The 21,411-nt window shown below is 58.3% G+C and overlaps 3 protein-coding genes across 4 annotated transcripts; 2 read left to right on the forward strand and 1 right to left on the reverse strand.

The window, feature by feature from the left end:
• Positions 1-133: 133 nt before the first annotated feature.
• Positions 134-2,259, forward strand: CLP1 (cleavage factor polyribonucleotide kinase subunit 1). Its single transcript, XM_072339005.1, has 2 exons — positions 134-739; positions 1,376-2,259. The coding sequence occupies exons 1-2, from the start codon at positions 134-136 to the stop codon at positions 2,045-2,047; spliced, it is 1,278 nt and encodes a 425-aa protein (XP_072195106.1). The 3' UTR covers positions 2,048-2,259.
• A 368-nt stretch (positions 2,260-2,627) lies between these two features.
• On the forward strand, positions 2,628-19,366 carry ZDHHC5 (zDHHC palmitoyltransferase 5). 2 transcript variants are annotated; one of them, XM_072338406.1, is made up of 12 exons: positions 2,628-2,762; positions 8,499-9,762; positions 13,415-13,536; positions 13,971-14,128; positions 14,252-14,421; positions 14,642-14,744; positions 14,831-14,922; positions 15,026-15,158; positions 15,585-15,708; positions 16,455-16,567; positions 16,720-17,603; positions 17,902-19,366. In XM_072338406.1, the coding sequence occupies exons 2-12, from the start codon at positions 9,659-9,661 to the stop codon at positions 18,065-18,067; spliced, it is 2,169 nt and encodes a 722-aa protein (XP_072194507.1). In that variant the 5' UTR covers positions 2,628-2,762; positions 8,499-9,658; the 3' UTR covers positions 18,068-19,366. The 2 variants fall into 2 exon arrangements, with proteins under 2 accessions (XP_072194507.1, XP_072194508.1); XM_072338407.1 differs by having other exon boundaries at positions 2,684-2,758.
• Positions 19,367-19,505: 139 nt separating this feature from the next.
• MED19 (mediator complex subunit 19) lies at positions 19,506-21,316 on the reverse strand. The gene is made up of 5 exons (XM_072338408.1): positions 21,110-21,316; positions 20,684-20,940; positions 20,516-20,612; positions 20,332-20,426; positions 19,506-20,186 (listed from the first exon to the last, which is right to left on the reverse strand). The coding sequence occupies exons 1-5, from the start codon at positions 21,303-21,305 to the stop codon at positions 20,118-20,120; spliced, it is 714 nt and encodes a 237-aa protein (XP_072194509.1). The 5' UTR covers positions 21,306-21,316; the 3' UTR covers positions 19,506-20,117.
• Between the last annotated feature and the right edge of the window lie 95 nt (positions 21,317-21,411).

The raw sequence follows: 21,411 nt of genomic DNA on the forward strand, positions 1-21,411 counted from the left end.
CGCGACGGCCCCGCTAGAGTCCCGGGAGCGGCGCGGACCGGCTCCGGGCGCCGTCACGTCCCGCCGCTTACCCGGCCGCGGGCCCGGGGTCCAGCCCGGCCGCAGTGCGCGGTAGGGTCGGGCCGGAGCCGCCATGGCGGATGATGGCGGCGATGAGAAGAAGCAGGTGGCAAAATTCGAGCTGGAGCGGGAGACGGAGCTGCGTTTCGAAGTGGAGGCCTCGCAGACGGTGCAGATGGAGCTGCTGACCGGCATGGCGGAGGTGTTCGGCACCGAGCTCACCCGCAACAAGAAGTTCACCTTTGACGCCGGTGCGAAGGTGGCCGTCTTCACCTGGCACGGCTGCACCGTGCAGCTCAGCGGGCGCACCGAGGTGGCGTATGTCTCCAAGGACACCCCCATGCTGCTCTACCTCAACACACACACGGCCCTGGAGCAGATGCGGCGGCAGGCGGAGCGCGAGGACGAGCGGGGGCCCCGCGTCATGGTGGTGGGCCCCACCGACGTGGGCAAGTCCACCGTGTGCCGCCTGCTGCTCAACTACGCCGTACGCCTGGGGCGCCGGCCTACCTTTGTGGAGCTGGACGTGGGGCAGGGCTCTGTCTCCATCCCCGGCACCATGGGAGCCCTCTACATCGAGCGGCCAGCTGACGTGGAGGAGGGCTTCTCCCTGCAGGCCCCGCTGGTCTACCACTTCGGCTCCACCACACCTGGCACCAACATCAAGCTCTACAACAAGGTGAGCGTGCGGAGTCCCTAATATGTCACCCTGCTGTTGGCCCTGCTTGGAGCAGCGTGGAGGCTCCAGGGTGTCTTGCCCGCCCCTGTGAGTCAGGGATTGCCCTGTTGTTGTATAAAACCCTGGTGTGATGCTGAGTTAAGATCCAACAAAAACATGAAAGGTAAAAAGCTGGTCCAAATCCCCAGCGTCCTTCTCTGTCTGCAGTTTGGTGATGGTTAGAAGCCCCTGTTTGGCTGAAGGTTGCCCTCAGCCCCGTGCTTGCCCTTGCCCTGTCTGTGCAACATTGGGATCAGCTCTGCTGATGTGGTCAAGCATCCTTTAGTTCATGTAATGCACTTTATGGGCAGCTTCAGCACTGAATGCGGCTGCTGCCCCTTTGTGGCTATCAACTGGGAGGTGGGCAAGGAAGGATTTCAGCTCAAGTGACGGCCCGTGGCCTGGGCATCGCTTCTGCCTCTTAGCACTAAATAAACCCGCTGAGTGAGTTAGGAGCATTGCCTATGATTGCTGTATCCCTAAGAATGGGACAGGTCTTCATCACATGGCCTCCAGCTGTGTTGATGTCTTTTGGGTACGGAAGCATCCCTCTCAAACCCGTGTGCTTTATCCTCGTGTCCCGATATCTGCCTGCAGATCACATCCCGCCTGGCTGATGTCTTCAACCAGCGATGTGAAGTGAACCGTCGTGCATCGGTCAGCGGCTGCGTCATCAACACGTGCGGCTGGGTGAAGGGCTCCGGCTACCAGGCGCTGGTTCATGCTGCTTCTGCTTTTGAGGTAGATGTGGTGGTGGTGCTGGACCAGGAGCGGCTCTACAACGAGCTTAAGAGGGACCTGCCCCATTTTGTGCGCACCGTTCTGCTCCCCAAATCCGGTGGGGTGGTGGAGCGCTCCAAGGACTTCCGGAGGGAGTGCCGAGACGATCGCATCAGGGAGTATTTCTATGGCTTCCGGGGCTGCTTCTACCCCCATGCTTTTGACGTCAAGTTCTCTGACGTTAAGATCTACAAGGTGGGGGCTCCCACCATCCCTGACTCCTGCCTGCCACTGGGCATGTCGCAGGAGGACAACCAGTTGAAGCTGGTGCCGGTGACACCAGGGCGGGACATGGTGCACCACCTGCTGAGCGTCAGCATGGCCGACAGCCCCGATGACAACATCTCGGAGACCAGCGTGGCTGGCTTCATTGTGGTCACCGGAGTAGACCTGGAGCGCCAGGTCTTCACCGTGCTCTCTCCCGCCCCTCGCCCACTGCCCAAGAACTTCCTCCTCATTATGGACATCCGCTTCATGGACCTGAAGTAGCTCCAGCAGGGATGGGGCAGGGAGTCCTGGGCAGAAGGGACACGTGGGGATGTCTATGCCTGTCCTTATGTGCCCCAGCACTCGCTCTTTGCCCAGCAGCCGTCAGGCCCCGGGTTCGTGCCCTGGTGCCAGCGGGCACAGCTGGTGCAGGAGGCCACCTCTTGTTTTTATATCCTTTTGTAACGTTTGCTATTAAATTTCAGGGCCCTTTGGCTCCGTGGTGCTTGCTGCTTTTTGCCTAGGCCGCAGGATGGAGGGATGGGCCCCTGGGTGCTGACCGCCCACCCCCGTGGGTGCAGAACAGGGACCCCAGGCCTGTCACAGGAAGGCAGACAGAAGCAGGGCGGTAGCCGCTCCCTCCCCTCCGTTCCACAGACACGCCGGGCTCCGCTCGGCTGCCATCTGCTCCCCGGGTTTCCCCGCGGCCCCTCCAGGCGTAGTGAGCGCCGCGCATGCGCTCTGTGGTGCACGTGAGCGCCCCCCAATGACGCATGCGCGTGGCCGCTTCCCTTTTCGCGCATGCGCGCCGCGCCCTTCCTCGCTCCTTCCAGGCTGTTCCCCAGGCGGCGACCAATGAGGAGCGGCGGGCGGGACGCGCGGCCGAGGGGGCGGAGCGCGCATGCGCAGCCGTGACGTCGTGCCCAGCCGCCGAGCGCCGCGATCGCTTCGTGCCCGGTAGCGTTGGGCGCCGCCCGGGCCGCGCCGCAGCGGGTCGGTGAGTACCGCGGGGCCTCCCCGCTCCCCCTCCCGTCGCGTCCGCTCTCGTCACGCCCGCCTCCTCCCCCGACTGCCGGCGGTTTCCCCGCCCCCGGTAGCCGTAGGGCCGCGGAGCCCCGGCCGCGCTCTGCCCCGGTACCGCCTCCGTGCCCACGCCCGCCGCCTCACGGCGCGGCCTCTCCCCGGGGCTCCGCCGGCCTGCGGTTTCCGCCCCGCCGCTCCCGGCCCTGCCCGCTGCCCGCGGCGGTGGCGCGGAACGGCGAGGCGGGAGCCGCTTCCTCCTGGGCCCGGCCGGAGCGTTGATCCGGCTCCGACGGCATCTCCGAGTTCGCCGTGTCCTTCCGTGCCCGCGGGGCCGCAGAGCGACAGCGTGCTGGTGGGGAAGGGGCCTTAAGGCCCATCCGGTTCCGCCGCCTTCGTAGGCAGGGACGCTCGGCGGCGGCCCGGTGGGACTGCCAGGGCCCCATCCAGCCCGGCTGTGGGCACCAACGGGGATAGGGCGCTCACAGCACTCTGGGCCAGAGCCACGCTGCCCTCCGAGTAAAGAATTTTCTCCTTATACTTCATCCGAATCTCCCCTCTTTTAGTTTAAAATCATTACCAGTCACTTTCTGTCCTCGTTGAAGTCCCTCCCCAGCTTTCCTGTAGCCTTTTTAGGCGCTGGAAAGCCACAGCGAGGTCTCCTAGAGCCTTCTCTTCTCCATGCTGACCAAGTCCATCTCCTGCAGCAAATCCTTGCAGACCTCAGCGTCCGTGTGGCATCCCCTCTGACAGCACTGTGCTCTTCTGGTGCTGGAAGCCCAGAGCTGCTTTTGGGTTGTGTGGTACTGCGTGGGGAAGGCAAGGAGGCTGGATGGTGGGGTAATAGAGTGCAGTTGTGCTCCTGAGTGCCATGAGGTGGGCAGGGTTTGTGCTTGAGGAGCCGACGCTGGCACAGCAATGGCCTGCAGCACGAAGCCTTTCCACTGACGTGCATCTGCAGATGGGGCTCTCCTTGTGCTGATGGTACTTCTGAGAACGTTTCGATGACTTCAGTTGTTAAAAGCCTATGTCAGGGTTTGGTTCTCATGGCCTGTCAGTGAGCAGAAGCTCAAATCTCTCTGGCTGCAGAGCCCTGGCCCATGTGTTGTTGCCTCGTCCAGAGTGAAATTCCTCCTTGAAACACACTTCCACACAACGTTGTCCGGTGTTGGTGATGTAATGGGCTGTGCTGGCAGGTGTTCAGCCTGACTACTGCTAAGCAGCTCCAAATTATCAACGTGAAACGTGTTAATCCCAAGTTATTGCAGCTGAGGATTCTGTTACATCTCCCTGAGATGAGATCAAAACCTCACAGTTCTTCCCTGCTCTTCTCACTGGTTTAGGGGGGAGACTCCACCTTCCTGGTGTCCCTTGCTGGTGTCTCTCTAGGATGTGATTTCTTTCCAGCTTCCACCTTTCGCTCCTCCATCCGTCTGAATTGGGTGGTTTGTGGGATCATCCTTCTTGCACTGATCTTTTCTGGGCTGTAAAACATGACTACAGCCTTGTCTAGTTTGGAGTGAGGAGGTTGATCAACTTAGCGGGCTTAATCTAATCATCACCTCCAGTGAGGCGTTGTTCCTTAGCAAAGGACTTTGTTCTCATGGTTCCTGAGGTCAGGCAGGAGGTAACTGGGTGGAGCGGGGCCATCAGGAGACTTTTACCTCTGATTTTACACAAGGCTTTTTGTGACGTTCACCCCCTCTCCTGCTGCACCGGTTGTTTCTTCTGCTGAGTGCTGCCTCTGAGCACCAATGGTGGGAGGGCTGGGTTTGTGCATGGAGGAAGGTGCAGGCACATTGGATGAGATTCTGTTCTTCCCTGCTTTGTCCGCAAAATGGGGCTAATCCCATGTAAACCGCTGAGATGGGCAGGGGAGGAATGGGAGCAATGTAAGCGAGGCCAGAGATAAGCACCGAGGGGTTGCCAGCCGTGCTGGCTGCCTGCTCTGATGGTTTTGTGCTTTCCCTGGTAGCCTGCATCTCAGCAACTGCTGCCTGGGTTGTTGTCTGTTGCAGGAGTACTTCTTGCTCCTTGCCGTGCAGGGTTTGTGCAGTGAGCTCAGTGCAGAGGTGAGCTGGCTGGGACATGTTCCTCATCCTGTGAGTAGAAGGTGCCAAGGTGACTATGGAGCCGGCCCTGGGATCGCCTGCTCCATGCAAATCCTGTGTGCGGGCAGTGAAAACAAGGTGGGACCAGGTAGAGCACATCTTGTCTTTGTGTCGTCCCGGATCTGCCCTGACCGGGACTTGCATCACTCGGAAGGAATTGTTTGTCTCTTTGACCCGTGCTGGGGAAACTCAGCAGGACTGGTTTGGGGTAGGGAGGCAGCTGACGCACCACTGCAGCTCATAACTGAGAGTGAACTCTCTCCGCTCTGTGCCAGCTCCTTTCCCCGGGCGGTAACGAAAGACAGTGTCAGGAAACCTTGTCACATTGAGGAGCTTCCTTCTTCAAGGCTGGGAGCGCTTAGAGGAGCTGCACTGCTTGTTGGCAGCGTTGGATCGCTCACGTGTGGGAGCATGGTGAGGAGTGCTGCTTTCTTGTCCCATCTGATGCTTTGGAAAGATCGAGCCCTAAAGCAATACAAACTGTTCAGGCTGCGAGTGGATAGGTCGCTGGAAAACTGAGGTGGGGCAGTGGTGGGAAGGACAGGAGGAGCACGGAGCTTCAAGGAGTGAGTGCTGGAAATCACAGTCAGACTCTCCAGGTTTTCAGCTGAAGAAAAGGCAGCGTGGACTAAAAGAGAAGTGGAGGGTGGCAGCGGTGGCATTTGGAAGCATCCTGAGGAAAGGAATGGAGGATTAGGTGAAGTCCTCAGCAGCTGAACTGAGCAGAGATGGAAGTTAGCCCCTCACATGGATGGAGGGAAGCACATAAATGGGGAATGAGAATATGGGTGCGGGGAAATTGGGGCATTGGGACAAGCTCAGGGAGCAGCTGAGCTGCCTTGCCAGGCAGTAAGGCCATCTGTGGGACGGGAGTATCAGCGAGGCAGCGGCTGACTTGGGGACCCTCTGATGAACATAGACTGTCCCTTGGGAGTGGGGCACCTGGGGATGTGCTGGATAAGATGAACCGTGGGAAAAAAAGCACAACAGAGGAAGAGGTGCCAGGGTTGGGAAGACAGGCAGAAATGCCATTGGAGAGGGAAAATGGAGTAATCGGTGACACACAAGCCTAGTAAAGCTTGACTGGGAGGAGGAAGGAGTAGGGCAGGTCCTGAGAAGCATGGAAGGGAGGAGCTGCTGGGCTGGAAGAGGCAGAGAAGGGATCGGGATGGGAGCAGAGCACATACATTCCTCAGGTGAGTTGCAGTGGGGATAAAAGGTTTGGAAGGAAAAAAGGAGAGACTGAGGGTGGGCAGATAGCAGGACTGCAGGAGAAGAGGTATAGCAGGAGATTGTCTGTTTGGGGAAGTTGGTGTGTTACGTGGTCTGAATCAGTATAATTTGTGGGAAGGCAGGGTGGGTCCTGCGTATAGTTTGTGTTTCTCCAAGACATCAGTGTAAGTGACAGGAATGGTCGAGTTTCAGCATCATTTAGCCCCCAAAGAAAAGAGAAGCAGATACCTTAAGATTACGCTGCTGAGATCCCAGCCTGCAGTGCCACACCACACAGCGTTTCAGATGCAAACCAAGCTGCGGGAGGGTTGCACCTCTTGCCTGGCAGTCAGGACACGCAGGTGCCCAAGCTGTAGTTTGCGTATAAAGATTCTTCACCAGAGAGTGTCTGGGCACTGGAACAGCCTCCCCTTGGCAGTGGTCACAGACCCAAGCTGCCAGAGCTCAAGGAGCATTTGGACAGTGCTTTCAAACACAGGGCCTGAGTTTTGGAGCTAGGAGTTGGACTCGGTGATGCTTTTGGGTCCCTTCCAACTCAGGATATTCTGTGTTTCTGTCTTCCCTCTTGGATTGATGTGGGGAGCTCTCTCCAGCGCTGCCTGATGCTCATTTCTGCACTAAGCTGAGCTCTCACATGGGCCTTTGCAACTGCCACAGCGTGCCGACTCACCCTATGAGAGGAGCTGGAGCCCTTTAATATAGGCACCCATCATTAGGTGGTGCCTTGGGAAGGGTTCAGGCAGAGCTGAGCAGGACTTTGAACTTGGGAAGGCTTTAAGGGGAACTTCTATGGACAGCGTCACATCGTGGACGAGATTACTCTGCGTAAGGAATGGGACGGAGGGGTGAGGAGTAGCATGGGGGCAAACTTAAATCTGCAAGTATCTGTTTGGATTTGAGGTGTGGCTGTTCTCGTGGCGGAACCTTTCAAAGGGCTGGGGTGTCCTGTTACAGCTGAGGAGCACGTTAACAGATGGTTTCTGCTAAAGCAATTAGCAGTGATGTCATCTTTCAACTTGGGGGTAGCCTATCTCCAGGACTGCTGCCCGCCCACCCGCAGAGCCACAGCGGCCAGCTGCCCGGAGGTGAGAGCGGGGCTTCCAGCCAGCAGATCTGGGGCACTGTGCTCCTGTTGTGCTGTGCTGGCTTTCCTCTCTCTCGATCACAAAGCCAAAAAGTTGGTTTCGGAAGTTTCTGCAAAAGGAAAGCCCTCTGCAGTGGGAGTGGTGCCTTGGTTAGTCAGCCCCGCCGCCTGACGCCTTGCTTTGGGACTGAGTTATCTAAACCTAATAAGTTCTTGTCATTAACTAATTGTGCCCTTAATTTCGTGCCGCAGCTCTCTCAGCTTTTGTGACTGTTTGGTCAGCACTCAGAATTTCTGTCTACCCCTATGAAAACGCTTTGGGAAGAGAAGAGGGTTATTATGGCTCTATATCTGGGGTCAGTGGTGTAGTGGAGACCTTGTGATGGAACACTGAGCCAGTGAGTGTGTGACAAATGGCCCAGAAGGGGTTCTAGCAGTGACAGTCAATGACATAGAAGCTGTGCCCAGCCCTTCCCTGAGCTGCTATGGGATCGTGAGTGGGACTGGTTGGTGCCTCCTTCAGTACTCAGAAAGGTACATTCTCCCCTACAGTTTGCCTTGCAGCAATCTGACGCTCCTGCCTACACCCTTGCCATCAATCGTCAATCGGATGGTGCTCTTGAAGGCACCATAAAGCCATCAGGGCTCTGTGCTGGGATCCTGGCCCTCTGAATCCCTTTCCTGGTTAGGACACTGGTGTTTTCCACTGGCTTCTCTGCTTTGTGCCCTTAGGGGGAAGAGGATGAGATTCCAGCTGCCTCTTCCTCCTGCAGCCTCCACCCAAATATCAATTCTGTAAGCCTCTGATTAGCCCCTTCACCTCGGGGCTGCAGGCGTTTTGCAGCATTAGAACTTGAGTTACAACTGTAGAAATGCACAGGGGTTGGGCAAGCACTCTTACGGTCCATAATCTTATTCCAGGCTCAGTGCAGATTTCCTGCACAGTCCTTGGCGTGTTGCTTACCTTGGGCTTCTCTGCAGTGAATGGGGTGCAGAGGGCCTCAGGGATGGGCAGTGATGTGGCTGGCTGGGTCCTTGCTAATTACAGCCTCCTCTTGCTGCAGGCTCACAGATGTGACAAGGGACGCCGATGGTAGCTGACAGGCCTTGGGCTGTGGCATCAGGCTGTGTCAGAGCTGGGCTTGGAAGTCGCCTGCAACAGGGTTCTGCATCTTCCTGACTCTGTTTCCTTCCTCAGATAAATGCATTCTCACTGTTCTGGACAGCTTTGTGGTGTCTCAGTGATTGTTTCTCTTGTTAATTTATTTCTGTCCTCTTTTTCTAGGTGAGGTGCGGCATTCTCAATGTTCCTGAGGTTTTTGAACGAACAAATGGATTAATGAAGAGCAACTTTACCTCCTCTCCACTCAGTAAAGATGGAGCAGTTTGGAGCATACTGAGACCTGCCCACACTCTGCTCGGGCCATGGGCAATACAGACTTTTTCAGCACTGCTTCCACCATCACTTGTCTTTTGGGGGTATAAAAGCCCTCCCTGAAAGCGTTCTTTCAGATCCCTGCTGTTGTGCTGCTCAGGAATGGTTGCCACAGTGAGGATTTGGTGCAATTCCTATTGATTCACAACAACTGAGTGGCAACGAAGCTTGTGGAAAGGCCCAGAGGGTCAGGAGAAAGGAACAAGTAGGAAGAGGGTGAAAACGCACAATCCGTTGGACCTTCCCCTCCAGCCCCCCTCACAAAGAAAGGATTTACAGCTCAACCTTGCACCAGCTGTTCCTCGGCTTTAACAGTCAAGAGAGAAATAAATAAAATTAAATGGCCACCGCCAGGCAGCCAGCCTAGATTCTGGTGAAATCAGGGAGAGTGCTTCTGTACCGCCCCTGGGGAGGAGGAGGAGGAGGCACAGCAGCGCTGCAAGGAAGCTGGGCAGATCGCTTGTGAGACAGCGGCCGGAGGGGGCTGTGGAGATCAGATTGAAAAGGAGAAGTGGTTTCCCTGAGTGGCTTCTTGCAAGAAGTTTACCGCTATCTTGCTCTTTCCCAGGGTGCTCGCACGCGTTGTGCTTCTTGCCTCGCTCCTGTCCCAGTGCGGAAAGCTCACCTTCGTTTCTGGTGGCTGGTGCAAGCCGCACGGGGAGCTGCTTTTTGCCTGCTCTCAAGGGCTCTCAGCATTCCTGCCCCAACAGCTGTTTTAAATCCAAATCCAGTTCTCTGTGCTGATTTTTTTAATGGTTTTAAGTCTCCCTCCCTGCACCCCTGAACTTTCACAGGGCAGAGGATAGCGTGGACTCCTCAGAGCCTCTTGTTCTGGAGACCGTAGTGGACTTCGGCAGACAGCCTGCACTGCTCAAAGCCTGCTCCAGGAGTGACCCAGGAGGCTGGGTCGTGCTTTGGCCCCTTCACTCTCCCCTGCCCTTCTCGCCTTGCTCTGACTCCAGCTGGGCCTGGGCTATGCTGCAGGGCAGATTCCCCACCAGAGCTCCAACATGCCAGCAGCATCTGGAAAAAGGTTCAAACCCAGCAAATACGTTCCGGTCTCAGCTGCTGCCATCTTCCTAGTGGGAGCCACCACCCTCTTCTTTGCCTTCACGTGAGTCCCAGTCGCATGGCCAAAGAGCAAGGAGGGCGGGGGGAGGCGCTGGGGGTGTGATGCTGGGTGCTGGGCAGGGACTGAGCAGGGTTTTCCTGATGGAGTAGCTGGCATAGCGGGTGGGCTGTCACACTGTGGGACGGATGTAGGGTATGAAAGCACCACAGCACCCTGTGTTCCTTTGGAGCGGTTCAATCCCAGCTGAATTTTGCTTGGTTTTCCCATGAGGCAAACCAGAGAAGGGAGCCGGGCAGCGAGGCACCTCACCACTGTTCAGCTTCAGCTCCTGGCAGACACTCCACTTCTGCCTTCGGATGTTTGCATAACTCGCTCGTCTCGCTGGCAGTTTTCAGCCCCATCTGGGCTGGGAATTAACTTGTGACCTGTATGGGGAAAATGACAGAGATAATTTTCTCCTTTGGAGCTCTCCAAAGTGTTTTGTCAGACTGGGGCAGCCACTGTTATTCTTTAAAGTTTCGTAACCAATTTGTGAGCATCTAAGGAAAGTGGAAGGAGAAGCACTATGAACCCTGCTTGCATCTCTTGCTGTTATTGGTGCCAGCCTGAGGAAGCGGGGAGGGTCTGGTGGTTCTGGAGAGAGCCTGGAGGAGCTGGTCTACCTAGGAGCCAGGAGGGCCTGAGGCCAGCGCTTGGGGGAAGCCTGTGTTTGAGGTAGTATCATTACCCCAGCATGGTGTCCTGCTGCCCCATGGATTGCTGCCACTCCCTCAAACACAGCTCTCGGTGGCCGGAAGGTCACTGCAGCTTTAACACGTGGTAGCAACTGGGCAATAAAAGAGTAATTTGAGGACCGAAGGACAGAGCTGGTGTGATTTACTCCTTCCAGGCAGCTGGTGCTGTCATTCAGCAGGGTGTACCCAAGCCAGGACCCAGGACGTCCATCAGCCCGGTGCTGTGGCAGCTTTGAGGCTGTCAAAGGAGATTTTGCTACTTTGGGCTGCAAAAAGCAGCAAGTTTTGCGTTACCAGTTCAGAGAGCTGGAGTAGAAGAGGGAGTGGGTGTGCCTGATGCTGCACTTGGGGTGACAAGTGCCCTCCTTCCTTTGCATTACCATCAGGACACGTTGAGAAGGGGCAGCTGTGCCCCACAGACCTGGTCCTGGCTGCTGCCACCCTGCAGTGCCAGCTGCAAGCTATGGGGCTGCTGAGAGCTGCTTATCAGTGCAAGGAACAGCTGCGGTCAGGCTGTGTGCTGCCAAGCAGGTTTGTTCAGAGCAGGAACACCTGGGCAGAGTCACGTTAATTGTAGGTCAGTGGATGTTATTTAACCTACTTTATAACACCAATGTAAATCTCCAGCAGAGTGGCAAAGCACGGCATGCTTTCATGCAGGTTGTTTGGCAGGGCTGGGGGGGGGTTTGCTTTGTGCTTGTAGCACTCATAGGGCCGTTCCTATGAAACTGCTGGAGTGGGGAAGGAAGGAGCGGAAAAGAAGTTTGCACAGAGCTTGAGCTTGTGGAACTGGTGGCATTTTGTGCCCTGCTCCTGAAAGGCTCCGCTCGTGTGCCTCTCTCTAGGCATTGTTTCCAGTATGTCAGCCAGGCACCTTCCTTCTGGTCCATCCTGGCCTAGGGTTGGTATCTCTGGGCCAGGAATGAGCACATTAATTTCATTAGAACGCATCAGGTTGGACTGAGGTTTGTGTTGCTGAATGAGAGCTGGCAGGGGCAGAGGTGTTCCCTTCTCAAGGGATGAGCTTGGCTTGGTGGCTTGGACACTGCTGGTTCCAGCCTGGAGTTCCCCTGGGGATCACTTATTCCATCCCACGCCTCTTCTCTTGCCTGGGTCTGGTTCCTCGTGGTGTGCTCTGCTTTAAAGCAGTTGACCTCGTGCAGCACTCATGGGGTGGGGATGTGTTTGCAGCGTGAGGGGCTACAGATGGGTCTGCAGAGGGGAGGAGCAGCACAGCCTGCCCCAGTTGGGCTGTGACTCAGGTTGTGGCAGGCCGAGACTGCTGCGTTCTCCGAGTTCTCTCATGTGCTGCCAGGGACAAGTCTCGACAGCTCTCTGAGATGGGTGTACTCCGCGCCTGTGCTCTGACTGCCAACTATGGGTTCTATGGGACATGCGTGAAGCTGGGGGCAGCCCCGTGCTGGGCTGGGACATGCATTCCTGCCGTGTCTGTCCTGGAGAGCAGAAGGCAAGGACATGGTGATGCTGAGATGGCTGCGTGGCCTGGGCCTGCTGCTTGGGTGCAAAGTCCACTGGGCACAGCCTCTGGCATCTCGCCCGTTGTGCTGCGGGCATCTGGCAAGACCCGATAAGGCCTGGGGCTGTGAGCTGGTCCCAGGGCGCTCAGCACCTTCTCCCAGCTCTTCTCCTTCCCAAAGGCTGACACTCAATCTGCTGTTGAAGGGCAGCATGGAGCTGGCGAGTCTGCCCTTGGTGTAATGGTGCTCCCACCTGAGAGCTTGGGGCTGCTCAAAATGCAGGCTCCTTCCCTTCCCAGGCACCCCACAGCTTGCCCTCAGCACAGACCCATCTCACTGGCTCTCAGGCTGCACAGCAGGGCCTGCTGCTCCAGGAGGCCGGGCCAGTGCAGCTGGTGCTGCATGGCTGCAGGAGCCACTCCTTGCCCCCGAGAGCTCCTTGAGCAGCAGTGGCAATGCCATTGCTGGTAGGCTGAGGCAAGGAGGCATTGCCCAAGGTGAGGCTGCCATCACAGTGGTGCGCTCAGCAGACTCCCAGGCAGCATGGGAGGGCAAGTGGTACCAGCCACACTATGCAAGGTGGTGGGACCCACAGTGTGACTGTTCCCAGCTGAGTGGCAGCATGTGGTGGTGGAGGAGGGATGGGGCAGCACGTGCCCCTTCACCGCTCCCTGCTTGAGGGCTGTGCTGGATTATGGTGCTGACACCATATGTCACCCTGTTCGCCCAGCACTGCGCTCTGCCCCCTCCACTCACTGCCTAAATCCATCTGTGTTTATCACTGTGGGGGGAAAGAGAGGGACAGATGCTGCCCTAGATCCACAGGATTAAACTCCCAGCAGCAAAGCAGATTAGGGAATTACGCTGGCGCCTCCAAGGGGGAAGCCCACTGCCCTCAGCCTGCACCCGGCCTGGGCAGGGCAGTGGGGATGGTGCTCTTACCACATTCCCTGCCCTGTGAAGGAGCTGGGTGCCAGCCGGGACAGTGGACGCCTCAGGCAGCAGCTCCAGTCAGGGTTCAGGCTCGAGGCTGATGGTTTTGTGTCCCCTTGTGGGGTCCCCAAATGCTACCCATGCTTGCTGATGAGACAAAAGAATAGTGTCACTGAGGGAGTGAGATCCATCCTACATCCCCATGCCAGTGCAGCTTCTCACAGCCCACGTGGCATTGCCAGTCTGACAGGCTCTTCCTGTTCTTGCCACCATTAAGAAGGGACATGTGTTGTGCCTCGGTCTGGAGCACTTTCTGCATAGATACCCCTGGGCAGGTCCACAGGGCTGGCTGACGCACTTGGGGTGTCCCCAAAGCTGGCAGAGCGGTCTCCCCATTCTAGAAGCCCCCTCTGCAGGGGGATTTGGCCACTGCTCCTGGAGGGAAGCTGGGCTGTTCTGACCATTGCCAGGTGCAGCAGGCAAGCCTGGACCTGGGTTGCCCAAGGAACTGCCTTCAGGACAGGTGTCACAGAGCCTTTGTGTCTGCAGGTGCCCTTGGCTCAGCCTCTACGTCTCCCCAGTCATTCCCATCTACAATGCTGTCGTCTTCCTCTTCGTGCTGGCCAACTTCAGCATGGCCACCTTCATGGACCCAGGCATATTCCCACGAGGTGAGTGTGGCTCAGCTTGTGAATCATCTGGGATAGAGCTAGTTCCTTCCTCAGCAGGAAAGAGGATTCCATGATCCCAGAGCGCTTGGGGAGAGCTCTCCTTGCCCTGCCTGGGTGGGATCAGTTGGTGACAGATGCTGCTGGGAGGTTGCTTCAGGTTCATTGCCCCGCTGATTGGTAGGATCAAGTGGTGAAAGTCGCCTAAGTCCTGGCACCTCATTTGGGCTGCCTTGTGCTCAGATGGGTGTTGTGGTTTTGGGGCACAGCCTCTTCTACCTGTATATAGGGGTCCCTGGGACAGTCAAGGGGGTTTACAGTGGGACAGAGGAGAGTTGTGCTGGGCATCTCCAGGCAGGGAGGAAAGAAGGCCAGCTGGAGTTTGGTGACGCATCCCCCCTGTGCCAATGTGTGGTTGTGCTTGTGTTTCCTGCTAGCCGAGGAAGATGAGGACAAGGAAGATGACTTCCGAGCTCCGCTTTATAAGACAGTGGAGATCAAGGGCATTCAGGTGCGCATGAAATGGTGTGCAACCTGCCGCTTCTACCGGCCACCGCGCTGCTCCCACTGCAGCGTCTGCGACAACTGTGTGGAGGTGAGCGGCTGCTGGGGTGTCTCTGTGTTTTGGCACAGAGCTGAGCCATCAGTCCCAAAAATCCTCGTGCAGGCACAAAGTGCTGCCAGCCAAACCCTTCACTGTCTTCTCCCCCACCAACAGGAGTTTGACCATCACTGCCCCTGGGTGAACAACTGCATCGGGCGACGCAATTACCGTTACTTCTTCCTCTTCCTGCTGTCACTCACTACGCACATCATGGGAGTGTTTGGCTTTGGTCTGCTCTATGTCCTCTACCAGGCAGAGCTCTCTGGTGTCCGCATGGCCGTCACGTATCCTCTGCACTCCCAGAAGGCTTGGGAAGGGACTGGAGGGGGGAAAAGTGTTGTGGGGCTGAGGGGTGTATGTGGTGGAGCAGAGCTGTGATATTCATAGAATCATTTGAAGTGGGAGGGACCTTAAAAGTGATCTACTCCTATACTCCCCTGCAATGAACAGGGACATTTACAGCCACATGTTCCTCAAGCATATTCCTTAGCTGCCTGCCGGCAGTATGGCTGTGATGTGTGTGGCCAGCTTGTTTTTCATTCCCGTTGCTGGCCTTACCGGGTTCCATGTGGTGCTCGTGGCAAGGGGCCGCACTACCAATGAGCAGGTACGTGTACTGGCTGATGTCGGGGGTTGGACCAGAGTCCTCCCGTGGCTGCCAATCACACCACTGTGATGCTTCCCATTCCATAGGTGACGGGCAAGTTCCGAGGTGGTGTCAACCCCTTCACTAATGGTTGCTGTAAGAATGTGAGCCGGGTCCTGTGTAGCTCCCCAGCCCCCAGGTAAGTGTGGTGGCACCTCCTCAGCCCTCCAATGCCCAACTTAAGCACCCCCAGCTATGGGCCTTCACCACATTCTCTGCCCCCTTTCCCCGGGTTCTGGCAGGTACCTGGGGCGCCCAAGGACTGAGCAGACAGTGCTGGTGAGACCCCCCTTCTTGAGGCCTGAGGTGTCAGATGGCCAAATCACTGTCAAGATCATGGACAACGGTATCCAGACAGAGCTGAAGAGGACGAAGGTGAGGAAGGGGGTAATTAAGCACTCCCCACATTGGGGTCCTCCATGGAACCCAGGGGTGCAAGCCTGCATCTGTGAGTAAAGAACCGAGTGAGCCTTGGTCACGTTCTGCCTCCTCCGTGTTGTCCTGTTCTGTGTCCCTTCAGGATAGCAATTACATCCCTCCCATGTGGCAGTGACCGCATGAGGCTTTGCACACTCCATCACCCTTCCCTATCCCATCCTTTGCCCTCGCAGCATTGTTTGAAGGTTTCCCTTTCCACAGCACTTCCCAGCACCTGGGGCATGTGCTACTCTCGAGCGCTCAGGATGTCGGATGGGCCCAGGGGCACCAGCGGCCCCGTAACGCCACTGCATGCCCCCTGCCTGCTAAGGGGAGGGCTGAGGCCTTGGTGCCCTGCTGACCCTTTGCGCTTTGTCTCTGCAGTCCAAAGGAAGCCTGGAGGTGACGGAGAGCCAGTCTGCTGATGCCGAACCGCCACCCCCACCTAAGCCAGACCTCAGCCGCTACACGGGCCTGAGGACACACTTAACCCTGGCCACCAACGAGGGTAAGGAGGGCATGCAGGGTCCCAGCCAGCCGCTGGGAGGGAAGCCCAGGGCTGTGCCCGGCAGACCAGGAGCCAGGGCTGCAGGAACAGGCTGCGGGGTAGACCTGAAGCACGTCAGCACCACTGCATTTTGGAACAGGGTGCGCCCATATCTCTGGGCTGCTACACATGGCCCTTGTGATCAGAAAAGCCTGTGGGATGCTTCCAACCAGCTCTACTCCATCAGAGAAGAGCAGGAAGCCAAGCTGAGGCCACTGCTTGCAGCGAGGTGCTTGTCCAGAGACCCTGAGATGCTGTGGGCAAGCTTATGGGCTGTTGTGCTGTAGGTGGGCACAGGAGTGCAGCCAGGATGAAGGAGGAGAAGGAACAGCAGGCTTGGCTTGGTGGCAAAGGTTGTGTTTGTTGCAGCCTGTGTGACTTGCTTGCCCTGCTTCCCTGAGTGCTAGCAAAATGGTGCTCGGAGACACATGCGTTGGCTTTGCAAGAGAGGTAGGATGTGAACAGGGCCTCTACAGGGACAGGGAAGTGCCTGCCTGAAACGCTGTGCTGTGGGGATCCATTTTCCATCCCACTCCATTTCATCCATTCCTGGAGCATTCCCCCCAGCCTGTTCCTCTCGCCTCCACCCCCATGGTCTGTCCTCCTAAGGCTCAGAGCCGGTTCTGGGGAAGGGAGGGAGGACTCCGTGCAGCATTTGCGTTAGCGGCCACACGTGTGAGTGTCTTTCTCTCTTCCCCTGCCCGCAGACAGCAGCTTGCTAGGCAAGGACAGCCCCCCGACACCCACCATGTACAAGTACCGGCCTGGATACAGCAGCAGCAGCAGCTCAGCTGCCCTGCCCCATTCCACCAGCGCCAAGGTAAAGCTGTGCACGTGGCTGGCTGACAGGCAGCACTCATACGGGGCTGCTTTTGTGCTCTTTGCTGTGGCTTTCTGGGTTTGGGGTGGGCGTTAAGAGTTGTGTGGGGCCCCTGCGTTCCTGGGAGTCACTGCTGTGTTCCTGTCCCATAGCTGAGCCGAGTAAACAGCCTGAAAGAGCCCAACTCCATCGGTGAGGGCGGCCGCAAGCCCAGCTACCGCTCAGAGCCGAGCCTGGAGCCTGAGAACTTCCGCTCACCCACCTTCGGCAAGAACTTTCCCTTCGACCCGCTGTCCAGTGGCTCCCGCTCCTCCAGCCTCAAGTCAGCCCAGGGCACGGGCTTTGAGATGGGCCACCTGCAGTCCATCCGCTCCGAGGGCACCACGTCCACCTCCTATAAGAGCCTGGTGAACCAGACGCGCAACGGGAGCCTGTCGTACGACAGCCTGCTCACACCTTCTGACAGCCCTGACTTCGAGTCGGTGCAGGCCGGCCCCGAGCCCGACCCACCTGTGGGCTACACGTCGCCCTTCCTCTCGGCCCGCATTGCCCAGCAGCGAGAGACCGACCTGCACGGCCGCTTTGCTGCCACCGTCTCACCCAAGCATGTGCCGCCCCGCGAGCCCTCACCCGTGCGCTATGACAATCTCTCCCGCCACATCGTGGCTTCCATCCAGGAGCGGGAGAAACTGCTCCAGCAGCCGCCCGCAGCGGGCAGGGAGGACGATGCGGGGCTGGCAGACTCGGGCATCCAGTCGACGCCAGGCTCCAGCAACGCCCCCCGCACCAGCTCTTCCTCGGACGATTCGAAGCGCTCGCCTCTGGGCAAGAATCCGCTCACCCGCCCGGCCCCCCCCCGCTTTGGCAAGCCTGAGCCCTCTCATGTGCTGCGGGTGCGCTCCCTGGGCTCCCCTGAGCAGCCCGCCGCCCCCCACTTGGGCAAATCTGTGTCTTACAGCAGCCAAAAACCAGCAGCGTCTCAGGCCAGCGTCCCCGAGACTGAGGAGGTGGCCTTGCAGCCGTTACTGGCACCAAAGTGAGTTTGGGCACCGTCAGCCCCGCATGGCGTGCACTGCAGCTCACCGGGGTGGATGCAGGGAGGGCTGGGGAAAGTCCTGCTGGCACAGAGCTAGCGTTGTCCCTAGGAGACTTCATGGGTATCTCGGTGGGTTTGAGGGATGTCTGGCTGCTTTGCGTCCCTGGGGAAGGCAGGGCTGCCTCTGCTGTGCTGGGATCCCACTCTCCCCTTTCTCACTGCCCCGTGCCCCATGCTTTGCCACACTCTAGCCCCGTGCTCTCACCTTCTCACCCCATGTGCTTGCTTCCCTCCCCAGAGATGAGATGCAGATGAGAACGTCTTACAGCAAGTCCAACGGGCAACCCAAGAGCTTGAGCTCGGCCACCCCTGGCTCAGGATCCGTGCCTGTCAGCAGCCCTACGCGTGGAGGAGTCAAGAAGGTCTCTGGCGTGGGGGGCACCACGTATGAGATCTCAGTATGAGGGGCAGAGCCGCTCGCCCGCTCACCTCCTGGCCGGGCACCCGCTTGCACCAGAGGGCTCCGTGGGCACAGACGCTCTGCAGTCCCCAGCCGAAGACGGGGACGAGGAGATGGGCTGTGGAAGCCCCAGGGATTTTTTTCTCCCTCTTTCCACCCCTCCCTGGGACTCAGGCGCTGACTCACACCCCGGCAGGACTGTGTGGGGCGGGGATGCTGCCCTGGCCAGGTGTGGGGGCCGTGGTTGGGGGGGGGGGGGACCGTGTCCTGCAGCCTCGTGCCCTGCCACCATTGGCCGGGCAGCCACTTGTGGGCCTTGTGCAATCAATCGCTCGCCTAGCGTGGTAGGAATGGATTGTTTTTAAACCAGAATAACTTTTTTTTATTATTATTGTTACGGATTCTATTTTTTTTCTCTTTCTGAGTTACCAGGTGTGTGTATATATAAATATCTATATATATAAATATAAATATTAAAAAAAAAAAAGAAAAAAAAAAAAAAAGGAAAAAAAAAAAAAGAGAGAAAAGAATCAGAAATTATATATCATACCCAGAGAGAGGAAGAAACCTCCCATTCCCCTTCCCCACTCGGGCCAGCACCTCGCAGGGTCCATGCCCAGGGCACCTGTGCTCTAGGGACAAGGGGGGGATACGCTCAGGGGCTCCTGGGGGTCACGGGGTGCCAATGTCACACTGGGGCCTGGGGGATCCCGGACTCTCCTGTTGGGTTCTATCATGCCGTGGACTCCCCTCCTGTGTGCTTGGATCTGGAGCCCCCTGTGCCCGGCATCTCCCCACTGGCTACAGAGGTGGTGCGAAGCAGGCGATGACCGAGGGAGCTGCTGGCGTGCAGGTGAGGGCCGCAGCCTTTCTGCACCTGCAGATTTTGCTATATATTTTGGTTTTTAGCATTTCCCCAGGGTTTGTGTTTTGTTTTTTGTTTTTAATTATTATTTTTTTAATGGGTGATCAGGTTTTTTTGGCTGTCACGTGGTTGTTTTTATTTCCTTGTGGGGAAGAGGAAGGCCAGCGAGGCACATCCCTGTCAAGCAATATTTTCTCATCACATGCCAAAAAACGCAGCCAAGGAGCCCAGTGCTGCCCCGCCACCCCCCAACCCTGCTATGGGGAGCCCACCCCGCACCGGGCCCACGCAACTTCACGCACTACTTGACTCTTTCTCTATGGCAATATCTCTCCTGTGGCCTCCGCAGAGCCATGCCATTGGTTTTTTGGTTTTTTTTTTTTATTATTATTATTAGCCATTTTAAAAACGAGGAATAAAAGGATATTTAATGAGCCACCTCAGCAGGCATGCGTGTACTTTGTGTGGTGTCCAGGGATGGAGGATTCCGTGAAGGCTCCTGTCCTTCACTTCTCGGCTTTCCCTCCCTCGTCTGGAGTGGAAAGGAAGGGGGCCAAGGAGAGCTGGGCCCAGCCTCGCAGGGCTGCCGCAGTGACTTTGGGTGGGATGTGCTTCCTCAGGGCACTTTGGGGCACAGTGCTCCCACCGCAGGTAAGTGGAGCTGTCAGGGCGCTAAGCAGGAACGTGTCCCAGGACTCAGCGAGGCTCTGGCTCTTCTGTAGGAGCCCCCCCAGGGGCAGCCTTGGGGGACGCGGTGCTGTACTGGTGTCACTTGTGTCCTGCTGAGCCCTCTCCTTCACAGCACAGAGAGCTGCAAGGCCTGGAGGATGACGGGACTGGCCCAAAGCCTCTGCTCCTTGCCCTGCCCCGCTGGCCAACAGTCAGAGCCGCCACTGGCACCAGCTCTTCCTCAGAGCAGACTTTAATTAAAAGGTGAATAAAAAAGAGAGATCCCAATGCACCACGTTGCTTAGGTATAAGAGGCCGATGGTAGGAGCCCCCGTTCCAGCAGTGTCCACGTCACCAGGTCCCCATTGGCCACACAGTGCAAGCAGGGGGGGTTGTAGGGCCGTGTTCTCTGCCAGTGGGGGCCATGACTGCCCACACTTCCCCGCTGTGCTCCGTGAGAGGGACGAGTCCACAGCAGGCAGCTGGGGCAGGGAGCTCCACAGAGCGGCACAGTGCAGCCTCACCGCAAGCTGCTGCTGCTGCTGGCCTGCGAGCTGCCCACCCCTGGGTGCTCGGGGCTGTGTCGGTTCTGCAGAAGAAGGACGGGCGTGAGGCCTTGTGAAACGGCAGCGCTGCCAAGCACTGCTGGGGCCGAATGCACGGCGCTGCCCAACTGCAGCCTGGCACGGGGCTGGGGCAGGCAGAGCAGAGCAGCACGCCGCCTCCCAACCTACCTTCTTTTTCTTTTTCTCCTTCTTCTTCCTTTTCCGCTCTGGATCCTCCTCTTTCTTCTTCTTCTTCTTCTTGTGGTCTGAGTCCGAGGGCGTTTCTGCAGGAAGCAGAGGTGGGATGAGCGGGCTGCAGAGTTAGTGGGCTGCAGAGTCAGCGGGGCACACAGCCCACAGGGCACGGTCCTACCTGGGGGGACGGGGTCCTGCGTGCGGCTCTGCTTGTGCTTGTGCTTGTTCTTCTTCTTGGGCGGCTGGATGTGCATCAGGCGGCACTGCTCCGGCAGCTGCAGGGGCTGAGGTCAGACGGCGCTCCCCTTACCCCCAACCTCCCCCAGGCCCTCCCCGCGGTGCTCACCGGGCCGGCGTGCAGGCGGAAGCCGGTCAGCATGGCGCCGGTAAGGGGCGTGAAGGAGCTGCCGCAGATGGGCGGCTTCTCGATGAGGGAGCGCAGGCTGCTGTTGTCGTGGGAGCCGGGCAGGTCGATCATACCGGGCAGGTCGGGCAGGAAGTTGCTGAGCTTCTCCTTCACCTTCTTGCCGCAGAACTTGTTGTACGCGTGCTCCAGGTTGTAGTGCGTGATCAGGTTGGTGCTGCCCGTCAGCTCCGTGCTGCCTGCGGGCGGACGGCCACCCTCAGCGCCCCGAGCCCCGGCCGCGCCCATTGGCCCCTCGCGCCGTCACTCCGCGCCGCCCGCCCGCTCCCTCGCTTCTCATTGGCCCCGCGCCGCCCGCCCGTCACGCCGCCGCCCGCCCCCCCCTCCCCGCCGCGGCCCGGCCCGCACCTGGCAGCTCCCGCAGCAAGTAGAAGGGGCCGGCGGCGGCCTTGCGGGCCGCGTCCTCGCCCGGCGGCGGCACGGCGGCGGCGGGGGGCGGAGCGGCTCCTGCTCCCGCCGCCTTGGCGGGCCCGAAGCCCAGGGCGGCGGCCGCCGTGGCGGGAGGCGGCTCGGCCCCGCCGAATAGCGCCGAGAAGTTCTCCATCTTCCCGGCCTGCCCCGCGCGGGGCCGCCCCGCCCCCGCCGCGCGCCGATTGGCCGGGCGTCGCCCCCGTTGCTAAGGGAGACGCGGGTTCGGCCTTTCGATTGGC

The sequence above is a fragment of the Excalfactoria chinensis genome, chromosome 5 (genome assembly GCF_039878825.1).
Source record: "Excalfactoria chinensis isolate bCotChi1 chromosome 5, bCotChi1.hap2, whole genome shotgun sequence".
NCBI lineage: Eukaryota > Metazoa > Chordata > Aves > Galliformes > Phasianidae > Excalfactoria > Excalfactoria chinensis.